Raw genomic sequence first — 23,996 nt, 5'->3', positions numbered from 1 at the left:
GAATATTTTCATATCTATTAACTCATGCCATTCTCCTATCAGCCCTATGGGGAACACAGGGAAGGTGAGTATGTACCTAACATTTGAAGGAATGAACTCACTAAGCTCTTATATCCAATGAAAACATTCAGGCTAGGACCTAGATTTTCCATGTCCTAGTTTTCTATTTCCACACCACCTTCTCTTTAGGTTCAACTCTGTTCCCACCCAGTAACCCCCACTTTTTTTTACCCCAGATCACTTGCTTTCACACGATGCCTGAAAAATCTTCTCTGCCATTTCCCTACCTATGCCAGTCTCTTTCAAAAGCCTCTCAGATGCTTAAATCTAAGCTGGCTTTTCTAGGTACATCACATAAAACTCAGCTTCAAGTGTCATTATCTCTACAATTTTTTCTTTTTTGGCCTCCCCACAGCACATGGAGTTCCCAGGCCAGGGACCAGATCTGAGTCACGGTTGCAGCCTGAGTCACAGTTGCAGCCTAAGCCACAGCTGCAACAACCCCAGATCCTTAACCTACTGTGCCAAGCTGGGGATCGAACTTGCATTCCAGCACTCTCAAGACACCATTGATCCCATTGCACCACAGCAGGAACTCCTACAAATATTATTCTTAACCCTATCTACAAGCCATGCTTAACTAATTCCTGATCCTACTGAAATCCCTCCCAAACTTAGAAGCTATTTCAAACATTTTCATCCTTAACCCAGACTTTAACGATCTACACAGTGGTTGTCAAATTTCAGTATGCAACACAAACATCAAACTTTTTTAAAAACAAATTTCTAGGCCCCACACTGAGAGTTTCTGACTCACTAGGTCAGAGTGGGGTCTAAAAACTTGCATTTTAACAAGTTCTCAAGTGATGTTAATACTGCTAATACAGGGACTACATTTTGTACAAGCTTCTCTGTGAACGTGGCCTCACTCCTAAACTCAGTAGTATTCTCTACTTGCGCTCTTGCCTCATCTTGTTTGTTCTCCTTCCCCTGTATCAGTGAAAGAAATCACACTTCCACTTCTGACCCATTTACAATGTTAAACTTTTATTTTCACTAATATTGCATGTCAATCAACAACATAAAAATCCACTTTTATAGAAAATTCAATTTTGTCAAAGAAACATGTTTCAAGTTGTACTTAAAACTGAAAAAGAAGTTTCTTTAACTTATGTCGAACGTAACAAAATTAAGTGATTACATGTAGACAAATTTTTTTTTTATTTTAAGTCCTTAAGGTTAGGCACTAAGAAAGAATCAGATGTACTTTGGAGAAAAGACCTCTCTCTCTCTCTCTCTCTCTCTCTCTCTCTCTCTCACACACACACACACACACACACACACACACACACTTACATATATTCTTTCTCTTTCTCTCCTTTTTTCCTTCCTCTCCCACCTCCCATTAGTGGACACCTCCCTCCATTAATAGAAGGTGTCCCATTCTCCACCTCCTTTCTCCCACTCAGATCAGTTCTTTAGAGGACTGATCACCACAAAGAGGAAATTTTTCCTGGCCTCTGTGTCTCACTAATTAAATCACTGGGGGAAATATAAACAAATACAGATAGCATTAGATGAATGCAAGAAGATACACGCACAGGGAACTAGGCACCTCCCAAAGAGCACACTGGGGAACTATGGCTCCTATTCAAGAGAGACTTATAAACTCTTAACAATCACTGACATGACAAATATATTTCGTCTGGTTCAGAATAGTAGAGGTAGCAAGTCTCTGGAGCCACAAAAGCTGCTATCCATCCATGGATGAGCTTTTAAATTGGGTAATGAGGACAGCTTGTGCCAGAGTTGCTCTCCTCTTAGAAACAGAAACACCATCTGGTAGGTAAGGAAAGTCTGCCTGCATCAGTGCATCACTGCTCCTACACAGACACTGCTCTCAAATATTGTGCTGTTCTCCTCTAAGTCTGCTAATTCTTTGTTCCTTTGTTCTCTGTGGGAACAATGCCTTAGGGCCCACAGTTCTCTTCTCCCAACACACTCCTGAAGAGTGCTGGGGTGAAAAACATTCATTAAGGGTATCACACTCTGGTATCACAGAGTTCCCACCATACAACTCACTTAAGGAAAAGAGTGCTTAAATGTCTTGGATATTTTGGAAGGGGCATTAAATTTCCTTCAGTTAGATGTAGCATGAGTCTTGTACCACTTCCTTTCTAATACAGGTCAGTGAAGCTTTGATTAACAAATATCCTTCAGCACGAGGAACTAAAGTAGGCTGTTCTAAATTTTTTTAGCGTTGTTGGCAAGTGACAAACAGCAAGTAGAAAGTGAGAAAGAGGTAGACCAGCAGACTCTCTTGCCCTTTGGATTGATCTAGAGATTAACCTTAAAATATAAATACTTAAAGAAAAAAGAATCCTTGCAATTATAATTTTTGAAGTGCTCTTCACTGGTGTTTCCACTGTGGCCCAGCGGTAATGAATCCGGCTAGTATCCATGAATCGGGTTCAATCCCTGGCCTCGCTCAGTGCATAAGGATCCGTCATTGCCATGAGCTGTGGTGTAGGTCGCAGATGTGGCTCAGATCTGGTGTTGCTGTGGCTGTGGCGTAGGCTGGCAGCTACAGCTCCAATTCAATTCCTAGCCTGGGAACTTCCATATGCCATGAGTGTGGCCCTAAAAAGACAAAAAAAAATAAAAATAAAAAAATAAAGTGCTCTTCTCTGAGCAAGTGGCTTAAATCCTAAGCAAGTGGTAGGGGGTTACAAAGAAGGATCTAGCTTCCTTACTAGTTCATACAGAAAGAATCGCTCAGGTTCTTTGTTCCTCCTCTTCTCTCCAGCTGCTCATCTTGTCGTATCACTTGAAGTAAATTGAAAGATAAAAGGTGTTCATTTCAATTCATCACTTGAGGTTTCATAAATATACTTTGGAGGTAGAGGAAACAGAAATGGGTGCAGAGATTTCAAATTATCTGTGAAGTTCATTCATCCATCTTTCTCTGATCCTATATTTCACAGATAACTAAAATTTCACTGCAGCACAAATGTCAAAAGGTCTTGGACATTATGAAGTCAGACGACCAGGTACGAGTTAGGATTTATAAGGTCTGGTTCCAGGTCAAAAACCATGAATTGGAATTGTATTTCTCTTCTTTGTGCCAAGAACTTTCTGGCAAGTGAGTACAGTAAGTCAATTCACGTCTCGTGTCTCTGCAATACTATCTTGAAAAGCCCAAAATATCTCATTTATATCAAATAAAGTTTGCTATCATGCTACTGCCTTCACCATAGAGACTCTTCTAAGTTATTCCTAACTGAAATAAATATCTTTTTAGGCCCACAGCGTATAGTTGGGCATGCTATGAAACACACAGCTGAAGGAAGCCCCATCCACATACAGAAATGACTGTACAGATGTAAGTGGCATTCTTGATTACTTTTATAAACCATAAGTTCCAAAAGGGGAGGAATTTTATTTTCCATGTTTACCACTCTACCCCAGAACTTAGCACACTGCTAAAAACATAATAAATTGTGAATAAACATTCGTCAAATGCCTAAGTGAATAAGTAAATGGGTAATGTGCTACAATTTAAATTCAACATTCAATTTTTTATTAGAAGCCCAGTAACTCTATTTTCCAAACAAAAATGACACCATATAGTCTGACAAATATAGATATAGTTACAAAAAGCATATTTGAAATTACAACTCCCCTAGAAATGTTGATATATGTGGTCATTATAATGATAGTCCATTGAACTACATCATTTGGATAAAATTTAAATTTTCCTAAAAAATCATGTTTATTAGTGGTCTTTCTCATCATTCTAAAAAATATTGTTAATCAATACAAATACCTAGCATTACTTTGGTAATAAAAACATTTATCCTCTGGATTTGCTCCAGGTTTTATCAGACACTAAGAGGCAGGCCTCTTTCACTCTGAAGATTATATAAACTGCAAAAGGATGAAATTCTGTGAGTATCTTAACAATGACATTAATAAATAATATGTTCAATTATCCTACTTTTGTAATTAATATATCACTAAATTTAAAAAATATCTTGAAGTCTAATCAGGAAACTCCAAAACATAGATATAAGCCTAGCCCAATAGTTTTAGGAAGGTTGTTAGCAAAATATCTAAGTTTATAGTCCTGTCTCAACTCCTAAATCAACCAATATTAGAAAGGTCTTGACACATCTGAAGGCAAGGTCTCTACTCATTATTTAATTCAAGTAAAAGCAAGATGATGAATGGACAAGTTATGGTGTTTATGGCTTAATTCCCAGCAAAAATGAAGATACTTGGTGTTATATACCATACCTAGCTGCAAGTTACCTCAAGAGTTCCACCATGACGTAAAATAGTGAAGCTGAGGGGGAACGACTCGGGAAAATGGTGGCTTCCAAAAGAAATCGTGTTTAGGGGGAGTCAGTGGTTAGCGAACCCAACTAGGATCCATGAGGACAAGGGTTCGATCCCTGGCCTCTCGGGGTTAAGGATCCTCATTGCCGTGAGCTGTGGTGTAGGTCACAAACATGGCTCAGATCTGGCGTTGCTATGGCTGGTATAGGCTGGCAGCTGTAGCTCTGATTAGACCCCTAGCCTAGGAACCTCCATATGCCAAGGGTGTGGCCCTAAAAAATTAAAAATAAATAAAAATAAAGTGCTTTGAGAGAACTAGAGTGCCTCAAGATTGGGGTGGGTTGAATTGTTCAGCAAATCCAGATGCCACACAGAATGTGACCTAGAGAAAGCTGGATAAATGGTTTTCAAACCATTTTGCAGAATCCTGAGGGTTCTACAGCACCTCCCTAAAGACAGAAAAACAAAAGGGCTCAAGATCCCCACACTGCAGTTCTACTCTTATCTGCTTTTTAATTAAACTTCTATAGATATATTTGCTTCAGATTTATACCCAATTTTATTTCAAAGTAAAAAGATGTGTCTAAAGTTTATATCTGTATATAGGATAAATATCCAAGGGGTAATGATTTAAACATGAAAAACAAAGCACTCCTTAGCCTTATAGGAATATTTGAAATGAAGTGGGGTTTGTTTCAACCAGTCTCCCGATGAACCAGAGTATCTAGGAGTTACTGGCTTTGCACATTCAAGCAAACCCCTTAAACCTCTATGAATTTCAGTTTTCTTATCTGTAAAAAAGAGGGATAAAGCACACCTCCCTATAGCTCAAAGGGTCACTAGGAAGATAAAATGAGATAATGTATTTATAAATACTTTGTATATTTTCAAACAGTTTGTTAGCAAAACCTACAAACGTCCATTATTATTCACTGCTTTGTTATTTCTGCTGTCTACCAGTTCGGGGATCCCAGAACACGACAATGCATTTTGTGACTGAGTTTGTCCTCCTCGGTTTCCATGGTCAAGGGGAGATGCAAGTTTTCTTCTTCTGGTTAATCCTGGTGGTCTATCTCCTAACACTGCTGGGGAATGGGGCTATTGTCTGTGCCGTGAAATGGGACAGGCGGCTTCACACACCCATGTACATCTTCTTGGGAAACTTTGCTTTTCTAGAAATCTGGTATGTTTCCTCCACTGTCCCAAACATGCTGGTCAACATGCTTTCTGATACCAAGACCATCTCCTTCACTGGCTGCTTCCTCCAATTCTACTTCTTTTTTTCACTCGGTACCACGGAGTGTTTCTTCCTATCGCTTATGGCCTATGACCGCTACCTGGCCATCTGTCGCCCACTACATTATCCTTCCATCATGACTGGGAAGTTCTGTGTGATCCTGGTCTGTTTTTGCTGGATGAGTGGATTTCTCTGCTACCCAGTCCCCATTGTCCTTATCTCCCAACTTCCATTCTGTGGGCCCAACATCATTGACCACTTTGTGTGTGACCCAGGTCCACTGTTTGCACTGGCTTGCATCCCTGCTCCTTCCACTGAGCTTATCTGCTACACCTTCAACTCAGTGATTATCTTTGGGCCTTTCCTTTCCATCTTGGTATCATATATGCTGGTACTCAGAGCTGTGCTTCGTTTTCCCTCTAGTGCTGGTAGAACTAAAGCTTTCTCCACATGCGGGTCCCACCTAATGGTGGTGTCTCTGTTCTACGGAACCCTTATGGTGATGTATGTGAGCCCAACATCAGGGAACCCAGTGGGAATGCAGAAAATTATCACTTTGATATACTCAGCAGTGACTCCACTCTTAAACCCCCTTATCTACAGTCTCCGAAACAAAGACATGAAAGATGCCATAAAGAAAGTCCTGGGTTTAAGAATTAATCAAAACCAATGTCTACCAGTTCGGGTACATTTCTGAAAGATAGCAGAATGCCATTTCTGACCTTAGCTATTTAAAACAGCAATAGAGAAATGCTTCAATCAGTCATGTTCTGGCTCACACTTAAGTAGAGAGAGAGAGATTTATTCTCACAGTTCCTTAGCAGTTCAAATTCAGCTCAATAATGATAAATGCTCAGTAAAATATTTTAAACATGCACAACCTCAGTGAACAATTATATGGTGTTGTGTGTGTGTGTGTGCGTGCGTGTATGTGTGTGTGTGTGTGTGTGTGTGGTGTATCTTTGCTGAATTAATCTTATTTGGTGAAGAAATCAAAGGCATGTGTACCTGGAGCCTTTCAAGAAAGGGTACTCTCTTTTAAATTCAGAAAATAAATATTCTTAAAGACAGTGGGTCAAAGGGTCATAAAAATAAAAACACATAGTAATGGACATTTTCCATTTTTTGAGGCTCTTTCACAGCAAAAACATAGTATGCTTCATATCTCTATCACTTACAGATAAAATACAAACTCTTCTTCCTGCCATTCAAAGTGCTCACTCAATAAACTGCTCCATTCAGTCTTCTCTCCTACTGATCCTCTGGTCCTATACTTCACAATGATCAATAATCTTATTTTGCCTGCAATATATTTTCTCCCAGTTGTGCATTTTTACTCATAGTACTTCCTCCAAAATCAATTTTGGCAACTCCATTACCACTTGTAATATAGGATAACAATACCCCAAACATATTTTGATGTCTCTCAGAAAGCTGTAAGGCAAAGTCTCAAGTGGGAAAGTATTCAGAGAAAATTATACCAAGAACAATTTCCATTTTTGCACCAAAAGCCATGCAGAGACAGGAAAGTCATCAGCTGAAAGGATAATCTACTTAAAATGAAAGTACATCCCTTTAGTCATGGCTACACTGGGAATGAAATTAGGTGTGCCAGAAAGACAGTTCTGCTGGTGCCAAGTGATGAAACACTCTAGTACAGTGTTTCTCAAACCTTTCTATCACTGGAGGATGTTTAGCAATGGTGGTCAGAAAACATAGGGCATTTGGAGGTAATATTTCTTTGAATTCCAAAGTGTTATCTTAAAAATTATACTTTCTGCTCCATAGAACATACATATTTGGTATAGTACAAAGTTATCTCCTCTGAGTAAAACTGTCCCTTCCTCAGAAGGTATTTATTTAGGGTATTTGTGTATCCCATGGCACAAAATCACATACTCTGAGAAACACAAGCTTGAGGAGACTATGGGGTTCCCCCAGAGTCAATGCAGCACATTATTTCTAATAATCCCTATAGACCAACTTATCAAAAATATTAATGAAGTCCCAGGCAAGAAGTAAAGGTCTCCAAGGAAAGCATGGAAAATTATAGGATCACATGTAAGTAGGAGATACGTGAGAATTCTCAACAGTGGCTAAAAATGATGCATAAATTAAGACCCTATACTTTACAAGGATCAATATTCATTAGCACATAGATAGAACACCCTCTGTAGAAACAGGGCCACTAGAACCTTATCATGCAAGTGGAGTGAAATAAGCTATGCGTGAAGCTCTCACATAGGGCTTCCACATTAAAGCCAGTGAAGGAGAGAATCTATAGACTCTCCTCAGGATGACCTAGGAAAGCTTCACACCATGCAGAAGTCTTCTCTGCCAGGTACAGCTGTTATTATACACCACAGGTAGGCCTATTCACCTATACATTTATACATTCAATGTGCTCAAGAGATGAAGTGTCAAAAAAATATACTCAAGATCCAAAAAAAAAAATTCTGAGAAAATTTAGATCACCGTGGAACTCATATTCTCCAAATTAAATGCACTAAACAGTGCCAAAGTCAGCCAAAGGTTTTCCCCTTCTCAGAAAGTGGCTGGGGCACCAGGAATGGGGTGACTTTTATAGATATTTTGAACAAAACAGTATGAAACTAGTTCCATCTACTGGGGCTAAACCCAAGAAAAAGAGATGTGGGGGGGGGGGGTTCTATCCTTTTTCAGTTCCCACCTCTTTGTCCACCCTCTTATTCATCTTGAGGAAAAGTGACACTTAAAAATTGTTTTACTCTGCTATTATTTCCCGGGACACATACTTTTATTAATTTCTCATATATGAAATAATAGTATTCTGTATCCAGCCTTATAATACATTTTATTCATAATGGCCATGTATGATTTTACTATTGAAAATAGTTGTTTTTACGTCTTGTTCTTTAAAATTCTATTAAAATTTAAATTTAATTTAAAATTTTAATAAAAATTTTACATTCAGAAAACAAGGTTTTTACAGTAAAATCAAATCAGTGTGTATGAGGACTAAGATTCACATAAGGGTTTAATGGTGACTATATAAGAACTGCTGCTTACAATTATCTGAGAAATTATCTGTGAAATTCATTTACAATGATTTTGCTACAGTTGACTGATAGTTTTTCTGTGATTTTTCTTTTCTCTCTTGGTCACACCCGCAGCATATGGAAGTTCCCAGACCAGTGATGGAATCTGAGCTGCAGCTGTGACCTATGCCACAGCTGCGGCAACAAGGGATCCTTAACCCACTGCGCCAGACCAGGGTCGAACACATGCTGCCACAGAGACAATGTTCAATCCTTAACACACTACACCACAGCAGGAACTCCTGATTTTTTTTTTTTAATTTTAATGTTAAAAAGTGTGGTCTACAGCTCAAATACATGGAGCTAAGTCTTGTGCATTTTGGTTTTGAGTCAAAGCCTATCACTCTAAGACTATGAATTCAAGTCATTGTCGGTGCTGTTCCAGGCGTGAATGGCTACTCTCTGCACCATTGCTTTCTTGTCTTGTTACAAACAGAGGGCTCTAGCTTGGAAAGAACCAAGTTACCATACTGAAGCACCAGTGGCTCCAATGGGGAGCCATTTTTTCCAGACGTCTCATCAAAATCATCATCGATGCAAGTTTAGTTCTTCGGAATCATCCCAGTTTAAAAAATTAAAAATTATTTAAAAATTATCTTCATCTCTCATTTTCCTTCTCCTCTTGATTTCTTGCCCACAGGATACAACTTGCTTTGACATAACCAGTTCAATAGGAAGGCTATCTGTGCTTCTAGATGAGTAGGTTCATAGTTTATGTGTTACTAATCTACAGAGCCTGCAACATCTGTATTATTATAAATATATTTATCTTATTTAATACAACTTCACCAACTAGGATTTTTTTCTATTATGCCCAGTAGATTCTGTAAATATTATATATATACCATTTTATCAAAATTATTTTAAAGGAAATTTCCTCTTAACAGTCAAAAAAAAGTTAAAACCATCTTGTTAAAAAATGTCTGTAGGAGCTCCCATCGTGGCTCAGCAGTAACTAACTCAACTAGAATCTGTGAGGTGGTAGGTTCAATCCCTGGCCTTGCTCAGCGGGTTAAGGATCCAGCATTGCTGTGGTGTAGGTCACAGCAGCTCAGAGCTGGTATTGCTATGGCTGTGGCACAGGCCAGCAACTGCAGCTCCAATTTGACCCCTAGCTCATATGCTTCCATATGCTGCAGGTGCAGCCCTAAAAAGCCAAAAAAGAAAAAGAAAAAAAAAAAGTCTGAAGGTCCCATTTTGTTAAAGGTATCATTGTGATGTTTTCTCTATGTTGTATTTGAATCTTGAAATGACGTCTTCTTTGGAGATGGTATTCTAAAGAGAAAAAGGGTAAATTTTGGAATATAGGTAAATAATTATTTTTGAAATATTTCTGATTCTCTTGTTTTCTGTCATTTTGAAAGTTGAGGACTATTGTTTAAATAAAGTAAGGTAAAATCTTTCAAATACTGAATATTAAGGGAAACCTGTGGCAACAGTAACAAGAGCTTTAGAAGAAAATCTCTTGGTTACGTTAATTTTCTTCTCCAGTACCTCTTATATGTTTTATTCATCTCTAATGAGATCTATTTTAAACGCATATGAAGCGTAATAAATTATCATGTAACGCTAATCATGGAGTAAATAATAATGACTTTTCATTGCTAAAAACAAAGGATTAAATATCAAATTATAAGTGAGCTGTGGTGCAATATAAATGTCTTTAAATAGGAACAGCAAGATATATAAATAATTCGTTATCTGAATACCCTTTTTTATTTTCTTCTGGTATCATGGGAGGAAATGACAGAAAATCTCCTAATGAAAGCAGCTCAAGAAAGAAAAGAGAGAGAGAGAAGCGAGAAGAGAAGGAAGGAAGGGAGATTCTGAAGTAATGTCAAAGGTCAAATCACTCAAATCTGTAGCAAGCGTCAGGTTCAAATCTATTTTAAAATGGCAGCATATGTCGTGTCCTCCCATTTTTGAAGTGAATAGCATTAACTGCCATACATGAATCTTTTTCTGAAAAAAAAAAGACTAAGACAAACCATTTCCGCCACTACTTCGAAAAAATTTTATACTAAGAGGAGATAAAAATTTAACTGATTTTGTCCACTGGCAAAGAAGGTTCAAGCAGCCTAGAAGCGTACATTTACAAAGAGTCAGGGTCAAAGTGCTCTTTCAGAATCAGACAGGAGTTATTCAAGACTTGTTTTAGAACATTCAATACATTTGCCTGCATGAATAAAACTCCCTGTCCAAAGAAAAGTTTCAAATGCCTCAGCAGCAAAGTGACTTTTCATTGTCTGTCTTCTCTCCACAGTCTGGGGACCATGAATAAGTCCGAGATATCTACAGTTACACAGTTTGTCTTGTTGGGTTTTCCTGGTCCCTGGAAAATGCAGATCACGTTTTTTTCAATGATTCTGTTGGTCTATGTCTTGACTCTAACTGGGAATATGGCCATCATTTGTGCCGTGAAGAGGGACCACCGACTCCATACCCCTATGTACATGTTCCTGGCTAACTTTTCCTTCCTAGAGATCTGGTATGTGACCTGCACAGTCCCCAATATGCTGGCCAATTTTCTCTCCAAAACCAAGACCATATCCTTCTCCAGTTGCTTCACTCAATTCTACTTCTTCTTTTCCCTGGGCACAACTGAATGCTTCCTCCTCTGTGTCATGGCTTATGATCGCTACCTGGCCATCTGTCGCCCACTACACTATCCCTCCATCATGACTGGGCAGCTCTGTGCCATTCTAGTGTGTCTTTGTTGGCTCACCGGCTTCCTTGGATATTCCATTCCAATTTTCTTCATTTTTCAACTACCATTTTGCGGTCCCAACATCATTGATCACTTTTTGTGTGATGTGAACCCACTGATGGCATTGTCCTGTGCCCCCTCACCCATTATAAAGCATGTATTCTATTCTCTAAGCTCTATTATCATCATTCTCACCATTTTGTACATCCTTGGGTCCTATACCCTGGTTCTCAGATCTGTGCTTCAAGTTCCTTCTTCAGCTGGGCGACAAAAGGCTTTCTCTACCTGCGGATCCCACTTGGTTGTGGTGTCTTTGTTCTATGGAACCATTATGGTGATGTATGTGACTCCCGCATCTGGCAACTCAGTTGCTATGCATAAGATTATCACACTGATATACTCCATAGTGACACCATTCTTAAACCCCCTCATCTATAGCCTACGCAACAGGGACATGAAATCTGCCCTCCATCAGGTCCTCTGTGGAATGAGAATTATCCAAAGTTCATGAAAAGATTTTGTGAAACCTGATGACTCTTTTTCTGTAAGTAGAAGAACAATCATTTTTCTACAATCCAAATCAATTTTGCTTTATTCATAACCATCATGGTCCTTTTGTGCAAAGCAAAATTCATCATGTACTTGATTATTTTTTGATGCACCTTTAGTTTCATAAATGTGTTTCTCTAGGAAGAGACTGCCACTTAACACATAGTAAAAATAACTCTTAAAAGAATTTTAAGGAGTCTCCTGGCAGCTCAGCAGGTTAAGGACCCTGCATTGTCACTGCTGTGGCTCAGGTCACTGCTGTGGCACAAGTTCAATCTCTGGCCTAGGAACTTCCACATGCCAAGGGCATGGCCAAGAAAAATATTAATATTTACTTCCAGGAAGATTTTTATTTTTTCAATATGTAATCTCCGTCCACACAACTTTAAGAGACATGAATCAAAGTGGTTATTTGCTTACTTGGCTGTCTAACACTTTGTTTAAAAGACGTATAACACAAAAAATGCCTGTTGTCCTGAATTTTGGGCAGAAACCCTGCACATCAATGTTGTATACACTAACAGGCTGTTAAACCAGTGTTACAATTCTTAGTTCATCATCCTCATCAACGGTGTACAAGGGTAGGCTATAAGTTTATTTGAAACCATGAGTAAGAATATCTTTGGTAACACCATATGATATCACTTATATCTGGAATCTAATATATGACACAAATGAACCTTTCCACAGAAAAGAAAATCATGGACATGGAAAACAGACTTCTTGTGGTTGCCAAGGTGGGGGATGGGGTAGGGTGGACTGGAAATTTGGGGTTAATAGATGCAAACTATTGCCTTTGGAATGGATAAGCAATGACATCCTGTTGTGTAGCACTGGGACCGATATCTAGTCCGGAGCATGATAATGTGAGAAAAAAGAATGTATGTAGGTATGTGTAACTGGGTCACCCTGCTGTACAGGAGAAAATTGACAGAACACTGTAAACCAACTATAATGGAAAAAATTTAAATCATTATTAAAAATATATATCTTTGGTGAGTTGTCAGCATACAAAACCCATAAGTAAAATGAAGATTACATGAAAAGAAACACTCAGAAGTCTTGCTCTTGTCTTCTGGAGTTTAAGAGACACTTGTACCGTCCCTGGTTCATACCCAGAAAAAAACTTAAATACTGTGGAAGAATTCGCTCTGAGAGCAGAGCAGAAAGACACAGGCTGTTAACAGGAGTAAAGTGAATTCCCACAAATAATAGAACAAACATAGAATACTCTGGCCTAGTTATAGCTCATGGAAGATAAAAAATTGGAGGAATTCCCATTGTGGCTCAGCAGATTACGAACCCAACTTGTATCCATGAGGATGTGGGTTCAATTCCTGGCCTCACTCAGTGGGTTAAGGATCCAGCATTACTGTGAGCTGTGGTGTAGGTCTCAGACACGGCTCAGATCTGGCATTGCTGTGGCTGTGGTTTAGGCCAGAAGCTGCAGCTTTGATTTGACCCCTCGCTCAGGAACTTCCATTTGCCACAGGTATATGGAAAAGACAAAAAAAATTTTTTTTGGACTATCTTTAAAGGGATTCCATACAAAAGTACTACTTAGAGAAGTAAGGTAACCCCAAAAGTTAGTCTATATGGACTGGGTCACCAGAATCCAGAAATGAAAGAATTATAAAGAGCTCACATCAAGGAATTGCAGTTTAGGGTGCTCCCTTCTTCCAAAAAAGAGAGAAAAAAATCTTTCCATGAGAGAAAAAATCAACATAAAAATTTTCATCAAGCCTGTAAGGCAACCATACCAGTGAAGGAAAAGCCTTTCTACCTTTGCTTCTTTCCCCAGTCAAACCTGAAGTAACCAGATGGAGTGCAGAAATGTGGGAGAGGAGGAATGACAGAGCAAAGGAAAAGGAGGAGATCAAAAGAAGTAGAAGCCTGAGTCAGACTGTCTTGAGAAATAAGCTTTAATTTAGATTAAAAAATTCAATTGGTTTTAGATTGTACTAGAATTGCTAATACCTGGATAAGGAAACAATGTATTAATACTAAAAGTAATCATAAAAATTATTCATACTGGCCTAAAATACTATCCATGAGTGAAGGCAAAGAGAACATCAGAAAGTCTTTGAAGTAGACATGATGAGAAAAAATAAAGTTCCTTCGTGTTTATACCTTCCCAATTCCAAATCATCCCATTAAATAAAGTACAAATGTTTAAGCACTGCTGTAGCCTAAGAAAGGAAGAAAACATTTATCTGAAAACCAAAAATTATTTATTTGAAAGTCCTCTTGGGCAACTGGGAGAGCACTATGCTTCAGCATGGGTAGAGGGACCTCAAAACAAGTGGGAAGAGGAATCCAAAAGTGTGCTTAGAAATATACTAAAGACAAATTTGAAATACCCATCACAGTTGTGCCTTGATTCAGCACTAGTATTTTAATGACTCAACTGAATTCACTAGCTGAAAGAACAGAAAACATTTTGTATAAAACTCAATAGCTCATAAGTATCCTATTGCTACAACATACTAGATATTGAATATGTAGTTACACCTGTTATTTTTTACATTAAGAGTATTTTTTTCTTTCATGAAGATTCAACTTACATATCACCTCCACTAGAAAGTCTTTATATATAAAATCCCCAGGCTAGACTATGTGTCCCTCTATAATACATCTACAATACACCAGGTCATATTCCATCATTGTACTTAAAAGACCTCTTGAGGTGAGTCTATTATGTGGCTGTGTCTCTTCCCCTAGACCCTTTGAGGACAAGAACAAGATCTTATCTTTTTATCCCCAGCATCAGCATGTTAACTTACTGATTCATAGTAAGAAGGTGGTAAAAGAAGCAGTTTTTAGAATTGGATAAGTGAGCTAGTTCTTGAATCAGTCGTCTGTAGAGTTAATATACTTTGATGTCAAAACCACTATTTACATTTTCTAATATTTAAGAAATGTACCTGTTTTTAAAACTACATTTTGATATGTGTTTTTATTACAAAATAATATATGCTTGTCACAAATTTTTCAAATACATGAGAGTATTAAAGTTAAGGGCAAAGGTTCCCCACCCTACCTTCATACAATCCCACTTCCCACAAATAACAAATTTAGTACTTGTCAGTTTCTATCTATATACAAGCATGCAAACATATGCACATATAATGGTTGTCATTTCTTCAAACTGACCATATTATACAAACTATTTCATAGATATTTTTAATTCTCTTAAAAATTTGTAAACTTCAATTCAAATGAATACAATTAGACATGGCTTATAGTTTAAAATTGTCCTCCTGTGAATAAACCGTAACTTATTTAATTTTCCCTTACTGCTAGATACATGTATTTTAAAGTGTTTTGTTCTCTCATACGTTCAAGCTTTTAAAAAAAAGTTTTAGGAAGGGTCTTGTTAGAGACAATAATAAATCTACCACAAATCCTGTTTTAAAATTACACATCATACATACATAAAAATCTATGTAATACATATGCAAGTTTAAAGAATACGAAATTTATAAATGTCTGTGCTCTTCTTTATCCACGTAAAACGATGGAATATTATCAGCAATTTAGAAGTTTCCTGTGATGTATCCCCAATATCAGTCTACGCAGCAAAGGGGAAAGGGAAATTTTGTGTTAATAATTTCCTTGTTTTCCTTCAGCTTTACCACTTATTTACCTCTAAACAAAAATGATGGAGTAGGAAACTCCAAAGATCACATTCCTCCACAGAAAGACTTAAAACACAAGCAAAAATTGTGAGAATCAGTTTTATTAAAATTCTGGAAAATATCTGAAGATTTATAGCAACCAAATAAATGCCTCATCAAAGAAAAAGCAAATAAAACATGGTAGGAGAGCTTCATGGTATTGTATTTGAGCTTACCTTTGCCACATTCCTTTCTTCTCAGTTCAGCAGCATTTTAAAGATAGAAGACCATATTCCTAGAAGGTTTTTCTTGTTCCAGAGTAAACAGAATGGATTTCACTCTCAAAAGTTTCCTATTTATTTTGACCTGTCTAGGCACTTCCTGAAAGACTACCACAGAGGGCTTGCCTTTATTTCACCTAAATTGGAATTCTATCAGAACAGATAAACATGGAGTGTGTTCTACAAAAACATTTAAAGGCAGAATTCCTGTAGTGGCTCAGCAGAAACAAATCTGACTAGCATCCATGAGGACACTGGTTCGATCCCTGGCCTCACTCAGTGGGTTAAGGATCTGGCATTGCCATGAGCTGTGGTGTAGGTCATAGACACAGCTCAGATATGGTGTTGCTGTGGCTGTGGTGTAGGCCAGCAGCTATAGCTCTGATTGAACCCCTAGCCTGTGAACCTCCATACGTAGCAGGTGTGGCCTTAAAAAAAAAAAAAAAAAAAAAAAAAAACATTAAAAGAACATTAAAAGGCAAATGAACCAGCCACTGCCACCCAGGGTAAAGGATATGGATTGAGACAATGGACACATTAAAAATCCTGGGAAGAAAAGCTGGGGAGGTCTTATTACTTTGGATAATAAGGACTCTGAAGAGCTCCCATATATTCCTGGGGATCTTTCCTAATAGAGAATATCAGTAAATAGAAATTATACAAAAGAACCAAATTAAATTACAGAGCTAAAAAGTACAATAACGGAAGTGAAAAATTCACTATATAGGTTTAACAATATATTTGAGCAAGCAGAATAAAGAATCACTGAACTTGAAAATAGGTCAACTGAGATTATCCAATCTGAGAAAGATAAAGAATGAAGTAAAACCAACAGAATCTAAGAGACCTGCGGGGAACATCAAATATATAAATATGCAGATAATGGAAGTCCAGAAGAGGAGAGAGAAGGAAAAAAATAGAAAGAAACTTTGAAGAAATAATCATTAAAATTTCCCAATGATGAGAGACATGACTCTACATGTTTAAGATGCTCAATGAACTCCAAGTAAACGAGATCACATTGAACCACATTATTATAAAACTCTCAAATACAAAGAGAATAAAAGAATCTTGAAAGCAGAAAAAGAAGTAATTTTTTATGAATAAGGGATACAAAGATGAACAGTCAGTTTCTCATCAGAAACCAGGAAAGCCAGATGGCACTGGGATGAAAAATTTAGAGCCCTAAAAGAAAAAAATCAACCAAGAATTCTGGCAAATCTACCCTAAAAATATGTCAAAGAAAGTCCTCCAAGCTGAAATGGAAGGACAAGAGGCAGTAACTTGAAACCATATGAAGATATAAAAAACACTGGATAAAGGTAACTACGTAGATAAAAATAAAGGCCAGTATTTTTGTATTTTTAATTTGTAACTTTTTTCTATGAAATGTAAAACACAAATGCACAAAACAATGAATTTAAATCTATGTTAATGGGAAAGCAATGGCATGAGAGCAGTTTTCAGTTGGAAATTCATACCAGTAAATATCTACATTTAAAAAAAAGAGGACTTCCCTTCACGGCTTGGCAGAAACAAATCTGACTAGTATCCATGAGGACACAGGCTTGATCCCTGCCCTCACTCAGTGGGTTAAGGATCTGGCATTGCCATGAGCAGGTGTGGGTCACAGATGTAGCTCAGATCTAGTGTTGCTGTGGCTGTGGTGTAGGCTAGTGGCTACAGCTCTGATTCATCCCCTAGTCTGGAAACCTCCATATGCCTTGGGCGTGGCCCTAAAAAAAAAAAAAGAGGAGTTCCCACTGTGGCACAACAGGATCAGAGGTGTCTTAGGAATTCTGAGGCTCAGGTTCAAATCCTGGCCCAGCACAGTAAACAGGACTATGAAAAAAAAGAAAGAAAGAAACACTCAAATTACAAGGAAGGAAGGAGGGAAGGAAGGGAGGGAGGGATAAATGGAGGGATGGAGAAAGACAGGCAGTGGGACACTGCTATCAACCTTAGAGAAATAAAAAGAATTATAAGAGATTACTCTGAGCTATTATATGCCAACAAACTAGATAACTTAAACAAAATGTACAAACTTATAGAAACACACAAACTACCAAAACTGACTCAAGAAAAAATAGAAAATATTACTATACTTACAAAAAAAGCAGAAATACTGAACTGATAATCAAAATCTGCCTAAAAGGAGAAAAACCCATATCACTACAATGATGTAATCCACCAAACATTTAAGAAGAATTAACATCAGTCTTTCGCATATCCTTCCAAAAATAAAAGAGGAAAGAAACTTCCTAACTCATTTTATGAATTCAGCATTACCCAGACACCAAACCAGAGAAAGACATCAAAAGAAAATTAAAACAACAGGATTTCCCACTGTGGCCCAGTGGGTTAAGAATCCAACTGCAGCAGGGACAAGATGAGAATGTTTACTTTCACAACAATGTGAAAGCTTCTCAGCTTCCCCAGTTGTGTGGGGCACTGCCCAAGAGACCCATTTCTTTCTTGCCCACCCAGAATACTGAGGTAATCTGCACAATTGAGGGGTTAGGAGAGGCTAGGACCATACAGCAACAAAGGCTCAGAACTCATCAAAGGGACAGTACTAATTGCTTCATGACTGAACCTACTGATTGCTTCAAGAATACCATTAAGAAGTCCACCCACAAGCTGCTTAGAACACCTAGCCCTCCGGTGCCCCCAGGGCTCCACAGACTTCACCTACCCTCACTCTTAAACACAAGTCCAGCTCCCAATATGCACTCCTGCAGATGGTGAATGTAAGTCTTTACAGACAGCTAGAGAGTACATGTAGAAAGTCAGCCTAACTCTTTGGGATTTGGAGAAGGCTCACAAACTTGAGTATTTCAGGGCACTACCCTAGGGAAAACAAATAGAAGGCTGATGGGTGCCTGGGTGGCATTGCAAGATAGAAAAAAAAGAATACAATCTTCAGAATTCTCCTACAAGAAAGAATAAGAAGTGTGGAGCAAATAAATCCATAGAAAATGGATTCCTAACCAAACTGACTATTGGAGGTATTTCTCTCCTGAAACAGTTAGCAAAGATCAGAGGAAATGCATCATCATCATCATCATCATCATCATAAAGATTGGAGGAAATGACTGTTCCTTCAGTTGTGAATACAGCAGATAATTTAAAAAAAAAAAAAAAGAAAGAAAATAAACTATCAAACTGTTTTCCAAAGTGCTGTACCATTTTTGTATTCACACTGGCAGTGTATGAAAGCTCCAATTCTTTTATATCATCACCAACACTTGTATGGTTAGTCTTTTTAATTTTAGTCATCCTAGTATGTATATAGTAGTATCTCTTTGTGGTTTTACTTTGTATTTCCCTAATGATATTGAACATATTTTCATTTGCTTATTAGCCATTTGTATGTGTTCTGTTTAATGCCTTCAAAGAGATATATGCTGTGCCAATATTTTTTCCCAGTCTGTGGCCTGTCCTTTCATTAACATTTTTTTCAAAGTTTTACTGATGTATAGTTGATTTACAATGCTGTGACAATTTCTGCTTCACACCAAAGTGATTCAATTACTCATGTACACACATCCATTCTTTTTCAGATTCTTCCATTACCTTAATAGTGTCTTTCAAAGGGCAGATATTTTTAATTTTCATGGACTCCAATTTATCATATTGTTATTTTGTGGATCATGCTTTTAGTGTTATATTGACAAATCTTTGCCTAAGCAGGGGTCACAAGGATTTTACCCTATGTTTTCTTTCAGATTTGTGTGTGTGTGTGTGTGTGTGTGTGTGTGTGTCTTTTCTAGGGAGGCACCCACGGCATATGGAGGTTTCCAGGCTAGGGGTCAAATCAGAGGTGTAGCCACTGGCCTACACCAGAGCCACAGCAACGTGGGATCCAAGCGGTGTCTGCGACCTACACCACAGCTTACGACACTGCCAGATCCTTAACCCACTGAGCAAGGCCAGGGATCGAACCCACAACCTCATAGTTCCTAGTCGGATTCGTTAACCACTAAGCAACGACGGGAACTCCTTTCAGATGTTTTATAGTTTTAGGCTTTATATTTAAGACCATGACCCATTTTGAGTTGATTTTTGTAAATATTGTGAGGTTGTTCAAACACTGATGTTCAATTTTTCAGACATGAATAGTCAACTATTCCAGGACCATTTATTAAGAGTCTCCTTTCTACACTGAGTTGCTTTTGCATTTTTGTTGAAAACCAGTTTTCCTTAAATGGGGTCTATTTATGGACTCTATTTTGTTCTCGTTGTCTATTTGCTTAATGCTGAAGCCACACTGGCTTGATTATTATAGTTTTATAATAAATAAGTCTTAAAATCAGATAATGTTACTCCTTCAACTTTGTCTAGTCTAAGTTCTTTGCATTTCCATATAAATTTTAAAATCAGTTTTCCAATTTCTGCCAAAAAAAAAACCAGTCCTCTGGAAGCTTGAGTGGGATTACAATGAATCCACAGACATTTGGAAGAATTGATACTTTAACAATACTGAATTTCCAACCAATGAACAAGTTATGTTTTTTACATTTATTTATATCCTTAATTCCTCATAGCTATGCTTTTTAGTTTTAATTGTATAGGTCTTTCACATCTTTTATCAGCTTCATCTCTATTTAATATTCTTTAATATTCTTTCTTATTGTTATTAGTACCTGTGTATAGAATACAAGAGATTTTTGTATGAGATTCTTTTTGTGCAAGATTCTTTAAATCTTGCAAAACTCGTGTTGACCAAAAATAGACTGCCAGATAGTTCTCAAAAAAAAAAAAAAAAAAAAAAAGGGTTTATTCGAAATCAGCCTAGGGAGTTCCCATCATGGTGCAGTGGAAATGAATCCAACTGGGAACCAAGGGGTTGTGGGTTTGATCCCCAGCCTCGCTCAGTGGGTTAAGGATCCGGCATTGCCATGAGCTATGGTGTAGGTTGCAGACACAGTTCAGATCCCGAGTTGCTGCGGCTCTGGCGTAGGCCAGCAGCAACAGCTCCGATTGGACCCCTGGCCTGGGAACCTCCATATGCCACAGGTGTGGCCCTAAAAAGAACAAAAAAGAAAAGAAAAAAATTTCAAACAACCCAGTTCTGAGAAAAGTTTTGCCCTTAATGTTCAATCATGTCAGATTAACTATTCCAACTTCCCACTTCTTTTCAGTTCTAGGTCAGACTTTCCTTCAACTCCTAACTTTTCTTCAGCAACCAAGTGTGAGAACCCTGCACAAAAGCATTACTTCCAGTGGAGAAAGAAATTTAATAAACTTCTTGAGGGAAATATATAATATCAACAATTCCTTTCATTCTTGTGACAACTCCTCCAATGTTAACTTCTACATGAAAAAAGTGAAGCTTGGTATCCAAATTTAAGAGCTATTAATCTTTGACTTGGGTGAATATGCAACTAACTCTAAAATTTAATAAACTACAAAAATCTAGGTCAGATTTTTGGGTTAAGGGAGATCATCAGAAAGCTCATATTTGGACCACAATCCTTAAACCTGGGAAGAATTCCTTCTATTGAGTTGTACTTCTACATAATGCTTTCAAATTTTATTGAAGAACTCTATAAAAAGCAACTCTATTGAATCCACTATATACATATATATAACATTATTTAGGAGACCACAGTTCACTGTATCTCTCAATCTTTTGAATATGAATCCCTATGAAGGAAGTTATTTTAGAACTAGAAGCCAGTAATTTAGATTTTCCTAAAGAACACATTTGTTTTCTTTTTATAGATAATGAAAGTCATATAACAGATAATATTTCTCCATTCCTCACTTTGCTTTAAAGGGAGCTGAAAATGCATTTGGGAATTTTACTTTTTATCAGCATAAAATCTTATAATCCATAAAGCTTCATCCCATTCCTTTTTAATTAATATTTCTCTTCATTCTTTTTGTACATTTTGTGTTGAGTACATCAAATCCTTGATAAAACAGAGATGAATATAGTGAAAGCATTTTTAATTAAACATGTTAGTAAATAAGTAGTTCCAAGTCAAAAGCTGCTTAGAAAATGGGATATTCATTAAGCCTTCCCCTTAGTTTTTAGTATTGAGCAGGCTTCCCCAGAGTTCAGATAAAACATTCTTTATGCGACCTAGAAAATTCTAGGTGATCAGATAAGGCCTATTCCTACATCTTCATATACTATTTTCTTCTGGATAGCTGTACTTATGTGAAACCTAATTCCCCTATATCTTTGCATGCTTTATTCCATTACTTGAAATATCACCTGCTCACAAACACATTCTCTGAGCATCCAATCTAAAGTATATCTGGAGTACCCGTGGTGGCGCAGTGGTTAACGAATCCGACTAGGAACCATGAGGCTGCAGGTTCGATCCCTGGCCTTGCTCAGTGGGTTAAAGATCCAGCGTTGCCGTGAGCTATGGTATAGGTTGCAGACATGGCTCGGATCCTGAGTTGCTGTGGCTCTGGCGTAGGCCAGATGCTACAGCTCCGATTGGACCCCTAGCCTGGGAACCTCCATATGCCGCGGGAGCAGCCCTAGAAAAGGCAAAAGGACAAAAATAAATAAATAAATAAATAAAAATAAACTATATCTTATCCTGCCCCAATAATTTCTACACCCATATTCTCCTTCATCATTTTTATATTACTTATGACTTCTGGAATTACAGACTTATAGATGTAACTTTATTATCTAACTCTCTCACTAGAATGTGATTTTTACAGAGGAAGGGACTTGATCTTCTACACTGATGAAAACCCAGGGCACATCAAAGAGCTAAATAAATGTTTATTGAATGAATGAAATGTATCAACCTCAGATGTCAACTTGATTAGTTTATTTTTGACCTAATCGTTGGGCCAAATCACCTAGAGCTATCATCAAATTCCTCTTCAACTGTTTTCATTTCAGTATCTTAGAATCACTGGCTTTTATTCTCTGTCTGCTTTTACCTTTTTTGGGCTTTATGCGTAAGTCCTTCCTTCATGTGACACTAACTCAAACTATATTGCCACTATATGCTAATCTTCTTTTAAAATATAAACCTATTTCCAGCTATATTAATTATTTTGTACAGGCAGGAAAAGGTAAGGAAAATGTAATCTATTTCTTATTTTATAAGTAGATCTGAAAACAGAGGCAGGAGAACAAAACTACTGCTACTATCATGAGTGTTTGAGTCACCTATACTACTCATTGTAACTTCCTTCATTTTTCCCAACTAATACAAGATTTTTATTTCTCTGTCATGTATTTACTTAAAATAGAGGCTCTATAAGATTAGCCTGTGACTTCAAAAATGAACATGGTTACCAACAGGGACAGGCATGGGGGGGGCATTTGGGATTGGCATATGAACACTACTGTATATGGGATATAGGTCAACAGGGACCTATTGTGTAGCACAAGAAACTTGACCCAACATTCTGTAATAACATATATGGGGAAAGAATCTGAAAACAATGGGTATGTGTATATGAACAACTAAATCACTTTGTTGTACAGCAGAAATTACACAACATTGTAAATCAACCATAGTTCAATAAAACTTAAAAAAGATTAGTCTGTGAACTGGTGATGGTCTAGGTATACCAGAATCATTTGAGTAACATAAAATAAGGATTTCCAGGGTCCTCTTAGAGATTCTGATTTAGGAGATTTGTAGAAAGGCCTACGAATCTATTCTTCTAAAAAAAAAAAAAAAAAGCTCCTCAATTAACTATAAAACAGACAGATTTGCAAGACAGTCAATATTAATCTTTGGATATCAATAAGTAAAAATTCTGGCTCAGTTTTGACTTGATTGACACTAAATTCCACTTTTTTCTGAGTTAAAAGGCATGAAAGCTCTACTCTTCTGCAGAAGAGCAGAGATCTTTAAGCCAGAAAAACCAAATAGAACAACGGGTGTACTTATGGCCAAGGGGATCCTGCTGTATAGCATAGGGAACTGGGTCTCCCTTGGAAGAACTAATCTCTTGGAACAGACCATGATGGAGGATGAAATGAGAAAAAGAATGTATATATATTTATGACCTGGTCACTTTGCTGTACAGCAGAAATTGCCACAACATTGTAAATCAACTATACTGTACTTTAATATAAATAAGCAAACGAACAAATAAGAATGGATTCACTTAACAGAAACCAAAAAAGCATGAGGTCAAGGACCAGGTAAGTGATCACTGATAAAAGGGCAAGTGCTTACTGAAGATCTGCTTAGG

The 23,996-nt window shown here is 37.5% G+C and overlaps 3 protein-coding genes across 3 annotated transcripts in view; 2 read left to right on the top strand and 1 right to left on the bottom strand.

Moving 5' to 3' along the window:
• LOC100155381 (olfactory receptor 4S2-like) overlaps window positions 1–23,996 on the bottom strand; it is a 348,453-nt gene that overhangs the window by 315,724 nt on the left and 8,733 nt on the right. The gene's annotated exons all lie outside the window — the stretch shown is intronic.
• On the top strand, window positions 5,322–6,272 carry LOC100738521 (olfactory receptor 11H6). The gene has a single exon (XM_021100059.2). It carries the CDS (start codon window positions 5,322–5,324, stop codon window positions 6,270–6,272), a length of 951 nt encoding a protein of 316 aa, XP_020955718.2.
• LOC100152678 (olfactory receptor 11H7) lies at window positions 10,926–11,870 on the top strand. Its single transcript, XM_001927282.4, has one exon. It carries the CDS (start codon window positions 10,926–10,928, stop codon window positions 11,868–11,870), a length of 945 nt encoding a protein of 314 aa, XP_001927317.2.

Source organism: Sus scrofa, chromosome 7 (genome assembly GCF_054392235.1).
Source record: "Sus scrofa isolate SSC_HxYL_T2T_F1_AM1 chromosome 7, Sscrofa_HxYL_maternal_Yorkshire_Landrace_v2.0, whole genome shotgun sequence".
In the NCBI taxonomy this organism is placed as follows: Eukaryota; Metazoa; Chordata; class Mammalia; order Artiodactyla; family Suidae; genus Sus; species Sus scrofa.
Note: the sequence above shows the minus strand (reverse complement) of the source record. Positions and strands in the feature narration are given on the sequence as shown.

What these genes read in the sequence shown, in the direction of transcription:
- LOC100738521 (XM_021100059.2), top strand. Translation starts at nt 5,322, where the DNA reads ATGCATTTTGTGACTGAGTTTGTCCTCCTCGGTTTCCATGGTCAAGGG.
- LOC100152678 (XM_001927282.4), top strand. Translation starts at nt 10,926, where the DNA reads ATGAATAAGTCCGAGATATCTACAGTTACACAGTTTGTCTTGTTGGGT.